The sequence below is a fragment of the Pelobates fuscus genome, chromosome 1, assembly GCF_036172605.1.
Source record: "Pelobates fuscus isolate aPelFus1 chromosome 1, aPelFus1.pri, whole genome shotgun sequence".
NCBI classification, from domain to species: Eukaryota; Metazoa; Chordata; class Amphibia; order Anura; family Pelobatidae; genus Pelobates; species Pelobates fuscus.
Genome location: NC_086317.1, coordinates 315,026,584 through 315,048,399, shown reverse-complemented (window position 1 = coordinate 315,048,399; position 21,816 = coordinate 315,026,584). Strand labels below are relative to the sequence as shown.

Here is a 21,816-nt window from a genome sequence, read left to right as displayed (position 1 = left end):
TTGTTGGAGATGTGGTAGGGAGTTAGGTTCATTCTCCTACATCTGGTGGGACTGTGAGGAGTTGAAACCTATGAAATCAATCCTAGCGGAATTGGTAGACTTTATGTTCGAGGTTAGGACCGTGATTACGCCTCAAATGTTTTTGTTTCATTTAGATTTACCCAAAAGCAATATAAGACTAAAAATCCTTATGATTCATATCTGTATGGCAATAAAAATAGTTATGGCCAGAAATTGGAGGAGTATGGGTGCGCTAAATTGGCAGGAGATATGTACACAGATTGAATATCAACGCAGCATGGAAGCTGGGATAGCCCTAAACAAGATATCTAGAGAAAAATATAATGAAGTCTGGGTCCCTTGGGTTAGATTTATAAATTATAAAACTCAAGCCCCCCCCCCCCCCCCCCCCCCACCCATTTAGATGGCTTCCCGCAGGTTGTAGAGAAAATGGGATGTTTGGATAAGCTGTAATGTATGGTATGTTTGTATGAATGTAGATACAGCAGAACACTGGTAGATGTTTATTAGAAGCACGGCCCTACTGTTATTTATAATTTTTATTTTATTGTAAAGTAACTTTTTGTACTGTGTTTAAAAATTATTGCTGAAAGCTGTATCTGTACGTGAATGAAATTTTTTTTAAAAAAAAACGAAAATAAAGATTTATATATTTAAAAAAAAATAAAAATACTATTTGCCCAAATTTTCCTTTTAATTAACAATAGATCAGTGTTTAGTGAACCCCAAAGTTTGAATCTAGATTTTTTATTTTATTTTATTTTTGCACTTGGTGCTCGAAGGCAAATTTATGGGGATGGCTGATTTCTAAAATTACCTTGAAGGGTATATATAAATTCGGCCCAATTACAAGGTATAGGATAAGGTGCATAGCATGGCAGGAAGTGTATGTACTAAGCTATAAGCGTATGTGCCAAGCTATAATTTACAAGACAAAAATATAAGGAGAAAAACACTGAAAAACATATATCGGTTGCTGATATGGCCATAAAATAATACACATTCTGTACTATTATGTACACTACGATAAGCCTTGGGTATCTCATAACATGTCAAGACAAGCATAAATTATTTGAGAGCATAAATAAATTAGTGGAATTGTAGTTAAAATCTTGGCTACAATTGGGTAAAGGTTAGTGTAGCTTTTCTATGTCCACAAATTGATATTTTACTTTAGTGATTATCAAAAACTACATTTTGAGATTATTTAAACAGATAATGGCTATATAGGTGTAATTTCCATATTTACTCTAAGAAGCAAATTCATTCTTAAGATAGAGTTATTATTATTATTGTGATTCCAGTGGTAATTTGTTTATATTGTACTCATGTACTGCAAGCTCATTTATAGACTTGTGCTTTTACAAGTGGACAAGAGTGGATATTGTTGCAGTTACCTTAAATGGTTACTCCAACCACCATGACTACTTCATGGACGTAGGAGTTTGGATGTGCAGTGTTTCAGCTTGAAATCCTTCTTATCCTTCCCATAATTTTTTGGTGGGTATTTTCTGATTAATATCAAAGTTATTGTTTAAATATAAAGGCTAAAGGCAGTTTAAGGCAAGGCTGTAATGTCAGATAGCTGTTACACCGTTTCTCTTATTTTATGTAACTTGATTGATGGCTAATCTAAAGATACAAATCAGTGGACTCCAATTAACATTCCAAAAATGTGCTAAACATCAAAGTTTGTTATTTTAAATAATCTTAGCAAATTTACAATATATTATGAAAATGGAGAAAAATAGAATGTAACACTAGTGTTGTCAATTCTTCTAACTGGTAAAAAGTTAAGCCAGCTATGCATGACGTTTTGCAAAATGTTAACTTCAGATTCCCAACAATAATGACTTTAGTGAATAACCCTGTGTGAGTAACATGGCACATTACCTGCAATTCGTTAACCCAAAACCAGGCCTCATTCAAACTGTTTTCATTAACATCTGCTAATTTTGATTTCCAGGCTTCAACTTTAGAATCAAACTTTACGAAATTGAACATCCGTTTGTGCCTGAGCTGCTCCTGCAAAAAAATAAAACAATTGATTCTTAAAACAGAAGCAATGATTGGCTCATGATGATGTTAATTAAAGTAAAGATACACTCTAAGCACCAAAAAATCTTTAGCTTTATGAAGTTGGTTTTATGTATAGGTCATGCCCATATAGTCTCATTGCTGAATTCTCTGTCTTTTAGGAGTTTTTTTTTTTTTAAATTCTTTATTTTGTTGTGCAGGTGTTTACACATCGATTCAATGACGCCACAACAGCGTAAACTTTGACATTGCATTAAGAACAGTGGAATGTAATGTAAAACGTGGCACATTTTGTATTATTAATAAGCTTAAACAAACAAACGTTACAGGTTGGAACTAAATATTTCATGAGTAGAGTCGTTAAACAAACTAAGCATCATGTATTCAAGCTCGTTACCCTTACTAGACATTATTTATAAGATGAAATAGATTATAGGCATGTATAGTATGTGGATAGGTCAGGCCTGGGTAGTTAGAGTGCTCTTATGGCTATGTCAGTGCCCTGCTTATCTGAGGTGAGTATTCATAGGTCAGCGAAGAGTTATCTAGCTTCCCCTGGAGTATATGTGGCAAGCTGGCTGAGCTAACTAACCCTATCTGGCACGAACCATCGTTGTTCTGTTGAGCCTATGAGTAGGTTTGCTGTGTTCACCGATGTTTAAATTTAGCGTGGGAGTCATTCTATGTAGTGGTGCATAGCAGTTAGTGGGGTGGTCAGTGCTGTGTGTAACTGACAGTCAAAAGTCAGTGCCTGCAGGATGTCGATAAAGTTTAACGGTAGGCTAAGGGACCTGCCTGCTATGTGTGCTGTGGATAGGTATGATACCTAGCTCAGTAGAGAAGTGGTAGCAGGGTTAACCGAGAGCTTGTCGTGCTTTATAGTGCTACAGCCCTAGTTGTTATCTATTAGAGAAAACAGTATCTTGGTATACAGGACCAACATAAGTTTTGTTATTAGGTGCATGTTAGGTACAAATTAAACGTGGAGAGGTATTGGGTCAAATACTGCAAGTTAATACTCGCTTGTGTCCATTTTGGCCCCAGGGACTGCCTTGTATGAGAGGTGCGTCCCGCAGCCACCTAACGGGTCCGAGTCCGTGGGTCACGGTTCAAACCCTTCAGGGTCACCGAGCTGTACAGTCAACCCTTACCCGTACGGGGTTTAAGTCCCTGGCTGGTGCGCTGAACGGTAGGGGGGAGCCCAGGTGAGGAGCCGTCCCTGCTCCAGGTGTGTTGGCTTGCGGGCATTGACCCCTCGGGTGTACGTGGTCTCGCAGATTTCAGGCTCATCCCCCGTGTGGCAAAGAAGTGAGCTCTGTGGGGCTGCCATGTGGGTCTCTTGCAGCGTTGGACCCTTCGGGCGATGGTGAGGTACAAGCTAGTGGAGGCCTCCTCCCAGACCCATGCCCTCAGAGGTGTTGTTCCCGTCGCTCCGCAGGCATTGCGGCCTCGTGTGGCCCTGTCTGACTCTCTCCGTTTTCGGCAGATGGTTGCGGTCTTTCGTTGCCGCCAGCGGCGGGCAATCCGCCTGCGCGTTTTGTGCTGCTTTAGCTGTGTTCTCTGGACAGCTTTAGGGCCGAGCGGGTTGCCTGCCAGATTAGCAGTGGCCTGGGTATGTGGCGTGTTGAGAGCGGCTCGCCCTCCCGTCCACCTCTCCCTTGGCTCGTAGTTGGATGTGAAGGTCTGCAATGCCATGGTTGGTGCAGCTTTTCCCAAAAGCTTTCAAAGATTTTGTCTAGTCGTAATAACGCTTCTGTCACATAGTTGTCACTCAGATGCTGAGGCTCTCGCACCGACGACCAGAGTGCCCACGCCATTTTGTTTGACCTTGTGAGTTTCATGCTGGTTTCTTGGTAGGCTGCAGGAGATAGTGTAGCCAAATGTTTTAGGTCGTTGGGGACCGGGATAACCCCCTCCGGTCCATGGGGGGGACGGGGTTCCACACTGGTGTGTGCAGCAAAGTGTGGTGGTCGGGGAGCGGCCGTCTCCCTCGCGCCATCCACGCTGGTGTCTTTTAGGAGTTAAACCACTTTATGTAGCCCTAGCCACACTGCCCCTGGCTAAGACTCACACAGCCTCTCTAGAGTGTAATTTATTTAGCTTCCCTTATTGCACAGTCTGTTTAATTTAAAATTCTTTATCACCCCTCTGCCAATTGTTTCATTGGCTTCCTATACAGTTGTGCTCAAAAGTTTGCATACCTTTGGATAATTGGTAATATATGTACCATATTTAAAGAAAATATGAGTGAGCAGCCAAAACACATTTATTTTATTTCTCAAGGGATTCATATTCAACTGTAGGTTATAACAGAATGGCCCAATCATAAAACAAAACATGGCAACAAAGAAAAAACTGCATACCTTTAGTTCTTAATTCTATGTATTGCCCTCTTTAGCATCAATGACAGCATGCAGTCTTTTGTAATACAAATACAAAAAGAGAAGTCCTGCGCTTAAGCAGCAAGGACTACAACACACATCAGCCCCAATATATAGTAAAAACCAAAGAAAAGAAAATGTTACTTGCGCTTTTTCCTTAATCCCTATGTATATTTAGACAAATGGAGGTCATTTAGTTGCTCCAATGGCCATTGGAGGGATGCCCGCCTGCCAACGTCAAGGCAGACCCCCCTAAGCGGGTCCTAACACTGACCCTTCAGCCTGCTTCCTTGAGCTTCTGGCAAAGATATCTCTAATGAGACAGAAAGGGGTATTTTTTATATACACCCCTTTACTTATTAACCCTTAATAGGGAACACATGGGATGGGTAGCAGCATTGTAACCAGGCTGTGTGATACAAAGTAAATACAAATACAAAAAGAGAAGTCCTGCGCTTAAGCAGCAAGGACTACAACACACATCAGCCCCAATATATAGTAAAAACCAAAGAAAAGAAAATGTTACTTGCGCTTTTTCCTTAATCCCTATGTATATTTAGACAAATGGAGGTCATTTAGTTGCTCCAATGGCCATTGGAGGGATGCCCGCCTGCCAACGTCAAGGCAGACCCCCCTAAGCGGGTCCTAACACTGACCCTTCAGCCTGCTTCCTTGAGCTTCTGGCAAAGATATCTCTAATGAGACAGAAAGGGGTATTTTTTATATACACCCCTTTACTTATTAACCCTTAATAGGGAACACATGGGATGGGTAGCAGCATTGTAACCAGGCTGTGTGATACAAAGTAAATACAAATACAAAAAGAGAAGTCCTGCGCTTAAGCAGCAAGGACTACAACACACATCAGCCCCAATATATAGTAAAAACCAAAGAAAAGAAAATGTTACTTGCGCTTTTCCTTAATCCCTATGTATATTTAGACAAATGGAGGTCATTTAGTTGCTCCAATGGCCATTGGAGGGATGCCCGCCTGCCAACGTCAAGGCAGACCCCCCCTAAGCGGGTCCTAACACTGACCCTTCAGCCTGCTTCCTTGAGCTTCTGGCAAAGATATCTCTAATGAGACAGAAAGGGGTATTTTTTATATACACCCCTTTACTTACTAACCCTTAATAGGGAACACATGGGATGGGTAGCAGCATTGTAACCAGGCTGTGTGATACAAAGTAAATACAAATACAAAAAGAGAAGTCCTGCGCTTAAGCAGCAAGGACTACAACACACATCAGCCCCAATATATAGTAAAAACCAAAGAAAAGAAAATGTTACTTGCGCTTTTTCCTTAATCCCTATGTATATTTAGACAAATGGAGGTCATTTAGTTGCTCCAATGGCCATTGGAGGGATGCCCGCCTGCCAACGTCAAGGCAGACCCCCCTAAGCGGGTCCTAACACTGACCCTTCAGCCTGCTTCCTTGAGCTTCTGGCAAAGATATCTCTAATGAGACAGAAAGGGGTATTTTTTATATACACCCCTTTACTTATTAACCCTTAATAGGGAACACATGGGATGGGTAGCAGCATTGTAACCAGGCTGTGTGATACAAAGTAAATACAAATACAAAAAGAGAAGTCCTGCGCTTAAGCAGCAAGGACTACTGTGTTGTAGTCCTTGCTGCTTAAGCGCAGGACTTCTCTTTTTGTATTTGTATTTACTTTGTATCACACAGCCTGGTTACAATGCTGCTACCCATCCCATGTGTTCCCTATTAAGGGTTAATAAGTAAAGGGGTGTATATAAAAAATACCCCTTTCTGTCTCATTAGAGATATCTTTGCCAGAAGCTCAAGGAAGCAGGCTGAAGGGTCAGTGTTAGGACCCGCTTAGGGGGGTCTGCCTTGATGTTGGCAGGCGGGCATCCCTCCAATGGCCATTGGAGCAACTAAATGACCTCCATTTGTCTAAATATACATAGGGATTAAGGAAAAAGCGCAAGTAACATTTTCTTTTCTTTGGTTTTTACTATATATTGGGGCTGATGTGTGTTGTAGTCCTTGCTGCTTAAGCGCAGGACTTCTCTTTTTGTATTTGTATTTACTTTGTATCACACAGCCTGGTTACAATGCTGCTACCCATCCCATGTGTTCCCTATTAAGGGTTAATAAGTAAAGGGGTGTATATAAAAAATACCCCTTTCTGTCTCATTAGAGATATCTTTGCCAGAAGCTCAAGGAAGCAGGCTGAAGGGTCAGTGTTAGGACCCGCTTAGGGGGGTCTGCCTTGACGTTGGCAGTCGGGCATCCCTCCAATGGCCATTGGAGCAACTAAATGACCTCCATTTGTCTAAATATACATAGGGATTAAGGAAAAAGCGCAAGTAACATTTTCTTTTCTTTGGTTTTTACTATATATTGGGGCTGATGTGTGTTGTAGTCCTTGCTGCTTAAGCGCAGGACTTCTCTTTTTGTATTTGTATTTACTTTGTATCACACAGCCTGGTTACAATGCTGCTACCCATCCCATGTGTTCCCTATTAAGGGTTAATAAGTAAAGGGGTGTATATAAAAAATACCCCTTTCTGTCTCATTAGAGATATCTTTGCCAGAAGCTCAAGGAAGCAGGCTGAAGGGTCAGTGTTAGGACCCGCTTAGGGGGGGTCTGCCTTGACGTTGGCAGGCGGGCATCCCTCCAATGGCCATTGGAGCAACTAAATGACCTCCATTTGTCTAAATATACATAGGGATTAAGGAAAAAGCGCAAGTAACATTTTCTTTTCTTTAGTCTTTTGTAATAGTTGTCTATAAGGCCCCTGGGCAGGTAGTAAAGCTGCCCATTCGTCTTGGCAATATGCCTCCAGATTATGCAAAGTCTTTGGTCATCTTGCTTGAACTGCACGTTTGATATCTCCCCAGAGTGGCTCAATGATATTAAGGTCAGGAAACTTTGATGGCCACTCCAAAACCTTTACCTTTTTCTGCTGTAACCACTGGAGGGTCAACTTGTACCTAGGGTCATTGTCATGCTGGAAAGTCCAAGAACATCCCATGCACAGCCTTCGTGCAGAAGAATGCAAATTGTATGCCAGTATTTTCTGATAACATGTTGTATTCATCTTGCCATCAATTTTCACAAGCTTTGCTGTGCCTTTAGAACTCACACGCCCCCAAACACATCAGTGAGCCACCACTATGCTTCACAGAGGAAATGGTATTCTTTTCACTATAAGCCTTGTTGACCCCTCTGCAAACATAGTACTACTAATGGTTGTGGCCATAAATCTCTATTTTGGACTTGTCATTCCAAATTACAGTGTGCCAAAAACTGTGAGGCTTATTGTAAAGGCTTCTTTCTGGCAACTCGACCATGCAGCTCATTTTTGTTCAAGTATCATCGTATTGTGCTCCTTCAAACAACTACGCTGTTTTTTTCCAGACCAGCCTGTATTTTTTTGAGGTAACCTGTGGGTTTTTCTTTATATCCTATACAATTTTTCTGGCAGTTGTGGCTGAAATCTTTCTTGGTGTACTTGACCTTGGCTTGGTATCAAGAGATCCTCGCATTTTCCACTTCAAAAGTGATTAGACCATTCGGACTGGCATTTTCAAGGATTTGCATATATTTTCATATCCTTTTCCATCTTTATAAAATTCAGAGAGGGGGGGGGCGCAACGGGGCAATTCTCTCCCCTCTCCCCCTCCGAGGCTCTCCCCTGCTGGCTAATGCACGGCTGGCATTGTCCAAGTGCCAGCCCTGCAATGTGCCTTCACGGACTGGAGGGGAGAGTTCCCTCCCTGGCCTGCAGGCACTGTGCTGGCAGCCGGCAGGGGAGGGAGAGAGGACCTGCTCAGCCTGCAGCTCCTCTGGGTCCTACTCTCGCGAGCACAGAGCGTTGCCACGGCTCCGGATCTCGCAAGAGTGAACTCTAGCCCTGGAGCTGCGGGCAAGAGTTCACCTCACCACTGGGACCACCGGTGTGTGTATCGGGAGGCAGTGTGTGTATGGGGGGGGCAGTGTATGTGTGTGTGGGGGCAGTGTGTGTATGCCCCACCCTCCCTCCCCCCATACACACACACCCCCACACACCATAAACATTCACACACTGCCCCCTCATACACATACAGCCCCCATACGCACATTGCCCCCATAAACACATCCCCCCCCACACACACACACATACACAGCCCCCCATACACACATTGCCACACACACTGCCCTCCCATACACACATTGCCACACACACCCTACACATTCACACACTACACCCCCCCACACACACACTGAACCTTTCACACACACTGCACCCCTCACACATTGAACCACTCACACACACCACTGCTCCTATGCTGTACTACAGCCCCATATCCCAGCAGACTCCAGGTAAGTTGTCAAACTGTTTTTAAATAGTTTGACTACTTACTCTGGGAGGGGGTCCCTGCACTCCTGGCACCATAACCACTACACAGAGCTGTGGTGGTTGTTGTGCATGGATTATTTATTTAAATAATCTTCAAGTGCCCCTCCTGAGATCAGGCTCTGGATGCGCCACTGATTCCATTACCTTGTTAAACAGGTCTTTTGACGGTTCTTTTCTGCTCCCCATGGCTCATTATCTATCCTGCTCAGTGCATCCACGTGAGAGCAAACAAACTGACTATTTATACACCGATACTAATTGCAATTTAAAAAGCCACAGGTGTGGGAAATTAACCTTTAATTTAAATTTTAACCTGTGTGTGTCACCCTGTGTGTCTGTAACAAGGCCAAACATTCAAGGGTATGTAAACGTTTGATCAGGGCAATTTGGGTGAATTCTGTTATTATGATTTTAAAAAGGAGCCAAACAACTATGTGATTATAAATTGCTTCATATGATCACTATTCTTCAATAAAATAATTGTTTTTGCATGAGCAGTCATATTTTCTACATCAATGCCAAAATATTTACATTTCTGCCAGGGATTACAAACTTTCACGCACAACTGTATACATTTATTTACTAAGTCATAGGTACACCCCTTCTCATTCACTTCGCTCTATCAGTGACATTCTCCTGTCTGCTACTCAGACCTGTACTGATAACATGTGTATAGAGGATTTTTCACAGGCAGTTCTACAGATTATTATTATTTTTTTTTACAGTGTACAAAGAAATAAATATAGGTTGAATAGATAAGATAATAGTTGTCGTCAGTTACCATTTAACAAGTTGCTGTGTTTAAAATTACAGTACAATTCCCATCCATCATTTTACTATAAGAAAATGAGTCACAACGAAAAAAAAGGATATTCACAAGGCTATCATTTGTTTATTTTCTGAAATATGGGCATGCAATAAACGTGGCCAGACTCTCAGTGTTGTTTTCTACCACTTTAACCTGATGGGGACATATACACAACTCATGAGTGCCACATCTGGGAACAACTCTCTGAACTACCTATATTTGGAGACTTCCTTTTCCAATCAGACTCTCCCCTAATCTTCAATCCTTCAAGAAGTACGTAATTTAAACCCCATCTCTTCAGAACAGTCTGTGATCTTGCAGGTTAGCTGTCACTCTTCAAATCTCCACACTCCACTTCATTCTCACCTTCCAATTCAGACACTGACCCACCCTGTCACTTGGCTGCTATTCCCAAAGCTATGCTTCCTATTGTGTTATTATACCCCCTTCACTAGATTGTAAGCTCTATTATTCACAACATTTGTAAAAGTTTGTCTAACATGTTGTTAAATTACCCCCCACCTTTATATTATTGTAAAACTCTGCTAAATTAGTTGGTGCTATATAAATGTCAATAATAATAATTAAAGTTCAGTTAACAGAGAAGGGAATTAAAACATCTAAAGCACACAGTGCTGTAAGAATTGAATGAGATTGGAACCATTTTTTTCATGGAGGCTGTGTGAGTATCAGCCAAGGGAGGAATGGCTATGGCAGTATAAACAGAAACAAAACAGATTTAATTCCTAAATGGCAGTGAATTGAACAGTAATCTAAACGCCACAACTGCTTCATTAAGCTAAAGGTGTTTTGGTGCTTACTGCTTAGGGCATCCCTACAAACTCCATGTATACATCTGTATCTTAAAGGGACACTATAGTCACCAGAACAACTACAGCTTAATGTAGTTGTTCTGGTGAGTATAATCATTGCCTGCAGGAATTTTAATGCAAACACTGCCTTTTCAGAGAAAAGTATTGGGAAATACCCATATACTATGGGAAAGCATTGGATTGGTTAAAAATTGGCAATTCTGATGATGACACCAAGGAGGCAGATCGGGGGCGGGGCCAGCGTCAACGGACCCACGCAGCACTGGAAATAAGGTGAGTTTTTACCTTTTCTAAGGGGGGCTAAGGAAGGACAAGTGACCTAAATGGTGGTTTAAAAACTCTATGGTCAAAAATACATGTTTGTGTTCCTGACCCTATAGTGTTCCTTTAAAGAAGAAGAATAAATATAAGCTTTAAATATATGTGATGAAAATAGAATTACATTACTATATGTTTTTACCCAAATGTTACCTGCATAAGCTGAAATAACTTTTCCTTCACCAAGTACAGCTTATCTTTCATGGAGTGCGATGTGTCGATGAGAATATAAATTTGATCTTCAAGAATAGATCCAAAAAGTTCTCTGCTGCCATTCCGAAGCCAATTCACTCTATGAAAATGTACTTTATCAGACAGAAAGTAATGTGCAAACACAGAAAATGTATAGTGTAATGAAATGCTTCAAATTATATTAAATTAAACCTATTTAAAAAAACTGGTAATTAAATAAACACATTTTTTCCACTTTTTAATAAGGCACTATCTGAGACACAAATAATTAGCATTTGACTAATAAATGCAAAAGCTACTAAATGTCAATATTATTAAATGGGTATTAGTATGTTTAAATAATAAAAGGTAATTCTCCTGGATTCAGTCTCAGATGGCAGTTCTGACCCTTATCTAGCTGGAGGTTCCATTATTCAAGTTTGCTCTTCAAGTACTGTTTATACGTCGCCCAGAGGGCCGCCATCAGGGCGTGATAACCATAACGGTTGTCATGGGCCTGGCAGTCCTGGGAGGCCCGGACTTCTTCTACTGATCGTGTATCGATAAAGTTTCTGACAGGGCCTTGTGGGCCCCAAGGCCACTGTCTGCATGTATAGTGAAGAGGTAGCCCAGCACATGCAATCTTCAACTTTCAGCAGTACCTCTATCCAATTCTTATGAGCACCTGGCCGTCAGAACATTGCAGTGGGCTCGTGAGAGAGAGGGAGAGTGGAGCTGCCAGAAGCTGAAGATCACGTGTGCTGGGCCCCCTGTAACTATATATGCAGCTTGCACGCTGCACATTTCCACTGGACCACCAGGGAGTGCAATGCCTACCCTCTCTGCCACAGTTAAGAGGCAGGAAGGAAGAATAAAATTAATAAATTATTTTTTTCAATTACAAAAAAACCTAAAAAGCCTTTTCCCCACAAAATGCAGCCCCTATCTTACACCACATATTTACACATGTTGAATCCACTACACATAAACACTGCATCTACTACACACAAACAAACTATACAAACAAACACTGAATCCACTACACAAACACGCACTGCATCCATTTCACACACTACATCCACGACACAAATGCATACAATGCATCCACCACACACGTTATCACCTACACACACAATGCATCCACCATATACACCCATGGCATCCACTATACACACACAGACTGCATCCATTATATGCACACTGCATCCACTACACACACATGGCATCCACTATAAACACACACACAGACTGCATCCACTATAACTCACTCTGCATCCACTGTACACACACGCAGACTGCATCCATTATATACACACTGCATCCACGACACACACATGGCATCCACTATAAACACACGCACAGACTGTATCCACTATAACTCACTCTGCATCCACTGTACACACACGCAGACTGCATCCATTATATACACACTGCATCCACGACACACACATGGCATCCACTATAAACACACACACAGACTGCATCCACTATAACTCACTCTGCATCCATTATATACACACTGCATCCACGACACACACATGGCATCCACTATAAACACACACACAAACTGCATCCACTATACACTCAAACACAGATTGCACCCATTATATGCATATTGGCAAAAATCGTACCCTATACGATGTCCTATACCCAAATCTAAATCCTTACATGTTCTATAAAACACATTTTTTTCATAAATTTAGTCTTATATAAACCTATATTTACAAACGCCACATCTGTTATATTATTATGCTCACAGCATGTTGTAATAACATTTGAAACCACAGCAGTAACCCCAAATTAGCAGCATCAAAACTGCATTCATTACCTTAAATCTCTGTACCCACAGGAATATTTCACACTCTGCTGAATAATTAATGCCAAATATTGTGCCTTAAATGGGCTTTGTCCACTGGCAGACTAACAACTAGGACCACCAGGGATTCTCCACCGGACCACCAGGGATTGCAGGAAATATCCCCCCTCCCTCAGCAAAGGTAAGATGGGAGGAGGGGATATACAATTTTTTTTTTTTTTTTAAATTATATATTTATTTATCTGTCCTCCTAAACCCCTATATCTCCCCACACACAAACTGCCCCCCAATACACACACACACACACTGCTCCCCAAAATAAACTGCCTCCCAATACACACACACACATTGCCCCAATACACACATACATTGCTCACCAATATATACACACACACATTGCCCCCCAATACACACACACACACACACACACTGCCCCAATACACACACACTGCACCCAAATACACACACACTGCCCCAAATACACACACACACTGTTCCCCAATACACACCTAGTGCTCCCCAATACACACACAATACAGCCCCCCAATACTCACACACACACTGCCCAATACTCACACACCCTCCCTAAATACACACACACTGCCCCTATACACACACCTTCCCTAAATACACACACACACACACATACTGCCCCCTCAATACACACACACAGTCTGCTCCCCAATACACACACTGCACCCTAATACACACGCAACACTGTCCCCCAATACTCACACACCACTGCCCCCAATACACACACACTGCACTTCTCACACACACTGCCCTAATACGCACACATTGCCCCCATACACACACATTGCAACCCTTCCTACCCCCATAAACATACTGCACCCCTCACACACACAATGCACCCATATACACACATACACACTGTACCACTCACACACACACTACTGCCCCTATTCCCTACTACTGTCCCTATTCATTGGGTGGGCACCATGGCCCTCCTGGCACCATAACCACTACAGAGAGCTGTCGGGAGTGGTTATTGTGCCTGGATTGTTTCTTTGAATAATCTACCAGTGCACCTCCCGAGATTAGGTTCTGGATCCACCCCTGGCTCTGTCACAAATTAATTATTATCTCTCTCATTATTACAAGGGACTCAGGGATAACAATGAATAGGTTCCAGAACCAGATCCAGGGATTTTCAGGACCCCACTCTGGAATCCAGCCCAGGTCAACCCCTCCCTAGCAACAACATTAGATGGGACGATTTAAGCTGCCCCAATGTTACCATGATCTCACCAGTGGATGTTTTTTTTTAATTTTGATTTCCTATCTTTTCTTGAAACAGTGTGGTATGCTGAATTATGGCAAATAGTGTTTAAGTTTAGCTTTGGCCTCTATGTATTGATTCGGATGAGTAGAGGAACATAGTGCAACAAATGGACTGAAGACCAGTCCTTAATCATCAAACATCAAATTCTCTCTTACATGAACACTGTAGCAGTCGTACCTTTTTTCCATTAGTTCAATGGCACTTCTCATTTTCTCTTCACACCACCTACATTTCTCTTTACTGACAAATAGGTGCACCACCGAGCCATCTTTCCAGAGAGCATGTACAAACCGATCACAGTATTTGGCATTGATCCGTTTTATTTTATTTTCCTGTAGTAAAATTCAAGGAGATTGCCCATCAGTAAAACAGCTCATCAAAACAAACATATTCCCAGCTTCACATCAAACATGGCCACATTATAGTGATGTGTATTGAGCCCTATTATTTCTACAATACTGTGCTTCAGTCCCAATATTTCTAATTAGCATAACTAATATACTAGCGATAACACATTTTTGATCTGTTCATGAAACTATCTGGGTTATAAAATGAAGTAGGAATTGGCAGTAATTCAAATTGAATTTCAAATTTAAAGTCAACATAGCAAAACTGAAAATGTTGTATGTCTTCTGCCATATAACATGTATGGTACAGTACTTTATGATAGGTAGTTCAGCCACAATTGCAAAAAGATAGATCCCCCAAAATGTTGCAAAACTACAACCCTAAGAAGCTGCTTTGATAGCCTAAAGGCTGACCAAGTACCATGAGATTGTAGTTCAACATCTGGGGAAGGGCTAATAGCAGAGGTTTAGTTCTCTTCCCACTGGCAAGATTTGCTGAATTCCCTGATACATGTGTAATTAACCCGTGTTACATTAACAAACACCAAATCTCGATTGCAGCAAGGTTTTTTAATTAATTCCATGTCTGGTTTCAGATATAGGGAACCTATTTTGGCAGATCCTATATAGAACAGCATAGGAATATAAAGAATTACTAATCCACAGAGGTCTTTACTCACAGAGAAGTAAAATTACATGTAATCCTTTTTGGATGAAAAGCTGCATGACAATTAATAGTGACCCTGGGGACATTTTGTCTCTGTGTTATTTGGCACCATGAGAAGGTGACAGTTTAGCATACAGGGTTGCCACCTGACCGGTTGTTAAGACCTGCAGTGGTTATCGTACTGCAGTCTTCTATTCCTTTCCCAACAGCTGAGCATAAGTGATTATAGCTGCAGCAGGGAGTAGAGGAATAGTGTAGATGAATGCAGCTTCCAAGACGATTCTCCCCAGCAAATAGAATATTCCCCAAACATGAGCCTAGACTTCATGAAGGGTGTAACAGGAATAATGTATTGAAAACACACTGGCTTTTATGAGAAATCCTCCTGCAAGAGGCCCTCCCACAGCAAACAAAGACATTAGCCAATCATTATACAGGTTTACAGTAATACACGCCTTCCCTCTGCCTGGGAGATATTGAGATAAGTTAAGGAGTAAATCAATTATCTCCAGGCAAAGGGCACACAATTTTCCCAAAAGTTGGAACGCCCCTTTCCCCACAAGGTATCCCAACAAATTACATGTCCCCTGATAGCCCCAATCTGGGGGACAAACATATCCAAATTTCACCCAGATCGGTTCAGGGGTTCTTAAAAAGTATGGAAGTCATGTTTTACCGACCACACACAAGGCTCCTGCCCAAAACAGTTCCACGAATTCGGGATTATTCTAGCTTTAGTGACCGAATAATCTAAATTTTATTAAAGACAGGAGGCGAATATTTGCTTATCTTTCTTTACTGTAACTCCCAGCAGCAAAGAAACAGTTAACAGTAAGTAAAAATTTAACCAATCAGAGTGCACAACAGAGTATGTCCAGCTATCAGGCTCCTCCCAGCTCCTCTTTCTTGATGCAGCCGTAGAATCAACCATGTAAATATAACAGGAGAACGATGAACAGTTCAAAGTGAAGTCAACCATGTAAACGATTTTGAAGAATGTAGGTAATTCCTTGGGAGGATAGTGAAGGGTTTTCACACTAGGAAAAAGAGAGAGAGGTCGTGAAAGTATGGTTTCTTGGGTAAGAGAAAATTACTTAAGTACTTTAAATGACATGTTTCCAACCAAAGAGTACACCAAATATTCTGACAAGTCTTCAGTTATGTTTAGTGACTGTGGGTATTATCTGTAAGTGTAGTTGTAAAGAGTAGTCTGGCCCCTTGATTACGTAAAATAATTGGTGTGTGAAGTAAAGGTGTTGTGTAATACCTACCTAGATGGGTTGGGCGCGTATTCCAGCGGGCGGGAAAATATTCGCCTCCTGTCTTTAATAAAATTTAGATTATTCGGTCACTAAAGCTAGAATAATCCCGAATTTTATGTCAAGACAGGAGGCTTCATATTTGCTGTTTTAAAGCGATGATAAGATGGAATTGGATACATGAGGGCATTGTCTGAAATAGAATGTTCTGAAAGTGGATTCTCTGGACCAATCTGCGGATGTGAGGATCTCCGTTAGGGAGCCTCCGGACGTAAATGCAGAAGAGGCAGCCGCGCCTCTCACTGAGTGAGCACCGAAACATGGGTCGATGCCTGCTAGGGACAGTAGCCACTTGATCCAACGAGCAATCGTGGGGCATGACACTGGTTTGTGAGGTCGAACATAGGACACCAGTAGGGGGCCTGTTTGTGGTCTAAGGTCAGTAGTGCGAAGGATGTAGTGTCGGACGCAGCTAGCTACGCAGAGCGTGGGTTTGTCGTGGAAGTAGGGGTAATTTACCGTAGATGAGTTAGTTTTGGTGCGCCGGGTAATGGAGAAGTGTACTCCCTCAGGGGTAAAATCAACGGCATGGACGTCAAATGCTCTGATGTCTGAAACTCTTCTAAAAGACACCAGACAGAGCAGCAGTGCCAATTTGGCCGACAGTTGTCGGAGAGAGAGCTCTTCATTAGAGGGCCAAGTCTCTAAGAAGGAGAGCACAATAGCAACATCCCAAAATTGATTGTATTTGGGAGCCGGGGGTCTCGCCAGTCGGATGCCCCGCAAGAGTCTACATATGGAGGGGTGTTTGCCAACCGCGGAGTTGTCAACAGGAGTATGAGCTGCCGAAATGGCGGAACGGAAAACATTAATTGACCGATAAGACTTACCCTGTTCGAAGAGTGATGCCAGAAAGTTCATGATGTTAATCAAAGAGGCTGAAAAGGGATCGACGTCCCTCTCCAAACACCAGCTATTCCAACGTTGCCACGCTGAGAGATAAGAGCGTCTTGTTCCTGGGGCCCAAGAGTCCCAGAGAAGTCCTCGAGCAGCAGTCGAAAGGCCAGAGACGTTCCAGGATCCCCTGAAATGGTCCAGGCCACCAACTGGAGGTGGCCTTGTAGTGCTAGTGGATGGAAGTTGCCTGAAGGGTCCCTGAGGAGGTTGTAGGAGACGGGTAGGAGTAGGGGGTAGTCCACTGACATCTCCAGTAGGTAGGGGAACCATGGTTGGGTTCGCCACAGTGGGGTCACCAGTGTTATCATGACGCCCTGTGTTCTGAGGTATTGTACCGTGCGTGGGATCATGGAGAACGGGGGAAAGGCATATGCCCCGGATTTTGGCCACGGTTGGAGGAAGGCATCCACTGCCAGGCACGCTGGGTCTGGAAGCCAGCTGAAGAATGCGTCCGTCTGACGGTTCAGGCGAGATGCAAACAGGTCCAGGTTGAGTGGTCCTCTCAGAGCCTGTAGTTGAAGGAAAATTTGTGGATCTAGTTGCCAGTCGCTGGAATCCCTCCAGTGGCGGGAGAACCAGTCTGCCACAAGATTGTCGGAGCCTGGGAGGTATTCTGCACGAAGGGAGATGTTCCTGTTGAGGCAGAATTGGTACAATTCCTTTGTCAAATCCGATAGCATCTTTGATCGGGAGCCACCTAGGCGGTTCACGTATCGTACTGCTGAGACATTGTCCATCCTCAGGACAAGGCTGCAGTTGTAAGCTTCCTTGGCGAAACTGCGGATTGCGAAAGAACCAGCAATTAGCTCGAGGCAATTGATGTGTAGTGCCTGTTCTGATGGGGACCAGAGGCCTCCGGTAGAACGTTCCGAGCAAGTGGCACCCCATCCGAGGAGGCTGGCGTCTGACTCCAGAATGAAATCCGGTTGTCGGCCGAAGATAGCCCTTCCATTCCAGGCTTCCATATGTTGAAGCCACCAGTGGAGTTCCAATTGTACTTCGTCTGTGAGAAAAATCTGTTGTTCGTAAGATGTTGAACGACGTAAGTAGTGTGTTTTCAAACGTTGCATTGCCCGATAGTGAAGTGGGGCTGGAAATATTGCCTGGATTGAAGCGGAGAGTAGTCCTATTGTGCGGGCTAAATCCCTGAGTCGGAGATATGGTGAAACCAGCAGTCTCCGGATGTCCTTTTTTATGGTTTTGATTTTTGTGGTAGGGAGTTGGAGGACTGCCTGAATCTAATCTATCTGAAATCCCAGAAACTGGACTGTCTGAGACGGCGTTAGAGAAGATTTTTGAAGGTTGATGACAAAACCCAAATTCTGGAGGAGAGCCGAAGTCATATCTGTATGGAGACGTAGAGTCTCCTCGTCTTGAGCCATAAGGAGGATATCGTCCAAGTATATGATGGACCGAATCCCTTGTGAACGGAGTAGTGCCATCACCGGTTTCATTAGTTTGGTGAAACACCAAGGTGCGGAGCACAGTCCGAAGGGGAGACAGGTGAACTGCCATAGTGTTTTGCGCCAATGGAATTGGAGGAAGGTGCGGTGTTCTGGTGTGATTGGTACTGTGAGGTATGCATCCTTGAGGTCGAAGCGGGAGAACCAGTCTCCCTCGCAGAGGAGGTCCCGTAGTAGATGGATGCCCTCCATCTTGAAATGTCTGTATTTGATGAATTTGTTCAGTTCTCTTAAATTGATGACTGGTCGGAACTCGCCCGACTTTTTCTTGACCAGAAACATGTTGCTCACGAAACCTCGTGGGCTGGGTGCTTGTTCGATGGCACCCTTGGTGATAAGGTCGTCGAGCTCGACCTGAAGGGACATGTCGTCTATTTGAGACATTTTGAGGGGGGTAGGTAAAGCAACTTGAACTGGGTTCTCTGTGAACTCTAGGTGGAAGCCAGACACGGTCTGTAGGATCCACGGGTCTTGTGTGAGTCGAGACCACTGTTGGGAAAAATGGGTTAATCGACCTGCTATAGGTATATGAGAAAAATGAGAGTCCATTACCTGTAGGAGTGCGACCGCGGAGGGAAGCGGATCCACGTCCTCTAATAGAGCCACGAGATGGGAAGAAGGATCTGTGATGGAAACGGGTATTGCCCGAGTTCCAGTGTTCGGAAGGTCGAGGCCTGTAGCCCGTGAAGGCAGCTCTGCCAGCCGACCGGCCTCTGTAATGGCTGGCTCTCCCAGAAAAACGTTGGGTCCTAAACACCTTGCGTAAGGAGGATTGCGCTTTGGTAAGCGTTGTAAACACCGCAACGTGTTTGCTCAACTCCTTAATAAATTTGTCTCCAAAAAGCATGCCTTTTGCCTCAGGGCCAAGCTCTTTAATGCCGAGTTCGGCGAGCTTTGAGTCAATTTTGTATAGGGCGGCTTTCCGCCTTTCGGTTGACATTGCTACGTTGGCATTGCCAAGTAGGCATAATGCCCTTTGTGCCCATTCACGCACCATGTGCGCATCTAAAGTGCCACCTGCCAAAGCCTCATCCGCAATGCTGAATATTTGGATAAGCGGTCCCGCTATATCCAATATCTTGTCTTGAGTTGCCTTCAGGCCTTGTTCCAAACCCTTACGGGGATCTTTCCCGGATTTGTATAGAAAGGTGACCAGCAAGGGGTCAAATTCTGGGGTAACAGCTACCTTGTCTGGGATAAAAGGTCGTGGGCATTCTGCTTTTAGTTTAGCTCTCACTTCCTTTTCCAAAGGTTTCCGTAGCCACATCCTGCAGAATTTAGCGATGTGGTCTGGGGGGGTCCACTCAGTCGACCGTGGGTGTTTGATGTACCTAGGGTCGAACAGGGGACGGCCAAGGGTATCTAGTAAGACCTCCTCCGAAATGGGGTTAGAGTCAGAGGGGGGTTCATTTAGTTCGTGAGAGGGAAAATCCTCGTCTGAATACCCTGCACAGTATTCGTCAATGACTTGAAGTTGCAGGTTGGAGGTGGAACCCTCTAATGGATCCCGGTTATAGTTGGGGTTATTATCTGGAATGGATAATTTAGGCGTCTTAGCCGGTGCTTTGCCTTTACCGGCGGTAGCACTATCGCCCTTCCAGGGGCGTTTGCGGGGGTTTTCCTCATGGTCTGAGCTTTTTGACTCTTCCGAGTCTGACAAATGCACAAAAGGAGCTCTAGAGGTAGATTTTGACTGATCGTGGATAGCTGCTAAGGCTTTTGGAATAGAGTCCGCAATGGCGTTATATAGCCAAGCTTTGAGCTCCGCAGGGACTGCGGGTTCAGGTAAATCGGACATAGTTGGTAAAGTGGGGTCACCACTAAGAAATGTATTTTTTTTTTTTTTTTTTTTTTTATATAATAAATAATTCAATAGGCGGTGGACTTGTTTTCGGTAAAGTAACGCAAAGCGTTGTATCAAGAGTGGTGTCAGTCACCAATTGAGCGTGGAGTCACCCACAAATAACATGCGGTATAGATTAATAAGGGGGTCACCCTTTTGGAGGCAAAAAATGGTTTATGAAGTAGAGGGGGTCACCCTCAGTAATTTTCAGGCAATATTAATATTCTTTTCAGAGGGGGTCACCCTCTATAATGAGGCAGACAAATATAGTATAGAGGGGGTCACCCTCTTGAGACAATATTATTTAGAATAGAGGGGGTCACCCTCTTATGCAAGGATTTTAGATTTTCAATGGCAATCTGAAAATAAAACAAAGTGAAGGCACTTTAATAAAAAGAAATGTAACAGCTAAGTGCTGTTTAATTCGGTGTATACATAACATGTATGTTTGTTTTAAATGCAACTTACCTGACAACCAGAAGGCGGCGCCGGAGAGCCGTTTGAACATCACCCTGTTGCAACTGACGTGATGGCCGGAGAGGAAGCGCGGGAAAAAGCCCGCGCAATGCAGAGGGAAGGAGATGGCCGCGGAAGGACGGACCCGTCGCTATGGTGACGGTAGGGGAAACAAATGCGGCAATACCGGCGGTGTTACCGCCCGAATATGGCAGCCAGCCAGAAGCTGCGATCAGGTTACCGACGTGGCTCCTGTCAGTAATCCGATGTGTTTCGGATGTGACAGGAGCTGCAGACGGCGGTAGTGTTTTAATTAAAGTGACAGTTTTGGCATTACATGTAAAGTACTATTGACTACTTACAAGGAATGAGCTATAAAGCAATATAATTTTAAATGGAAATAAATTAGACCATTGCTAATATATATATATTTAGAAATTGATTACATGCTGTTATTGGAATAGACTCACCTGGGAGGCTAGCAGCAAAGAAAGAGGAGCTGGGAGGAGCCTGATAGCTGGACATACTCTGTTGTGCACTCTGATTGGTTAAATTTTTACTTACTGTTAACTGTTTCTTTGCTGCTGGGAGTTACAGTAAAGAAAGATAAGCAAATATGAAGCCTCCTGTCTTGACATAAAATTCAGCATGTGCGGTCGGTCAATTGAGAAAAAGGTAAAAAATGAACAAAGTACCGAATGGATCCTCCTAGCTCATAGGAGCGATTGCTCCCCTTGTCTGTACGAACAAAACTACCGAAT

General features: G+C 43.3%; 1 protein-coding gene across 1 annotated transcript in view; it reads right to left on the bottom strand.

Annotated features, from left to right (window-relative positions):
- VWA3B (von Willebrand factor A domain containing 3B) overlaps positions 1–21,816 on the bottom strand; it is a 242,141-nt gene that overhangs the window by 142,228 nt on the left and 78,097 nt on the right. The window contains exons 10-12 of the mRNA XM_063459114.1: positions 14,241–14,395; positions 10,927–11,065; positions 1,915–2,046 (exon numbers count right to left, since the gene is read on the bottom strand). Of these exons, the coding sequence (XP_063315184.1) occupies positions 1,915–2,046; positions 10,927–11,065; positions 14,241–14,395 (426 nt within the window). The remainder of the gene's footprint in view (positions 1–1,914; positions 2,047–10,926; positions 11,066–14,240; positions 14,396–21,816) is intronic.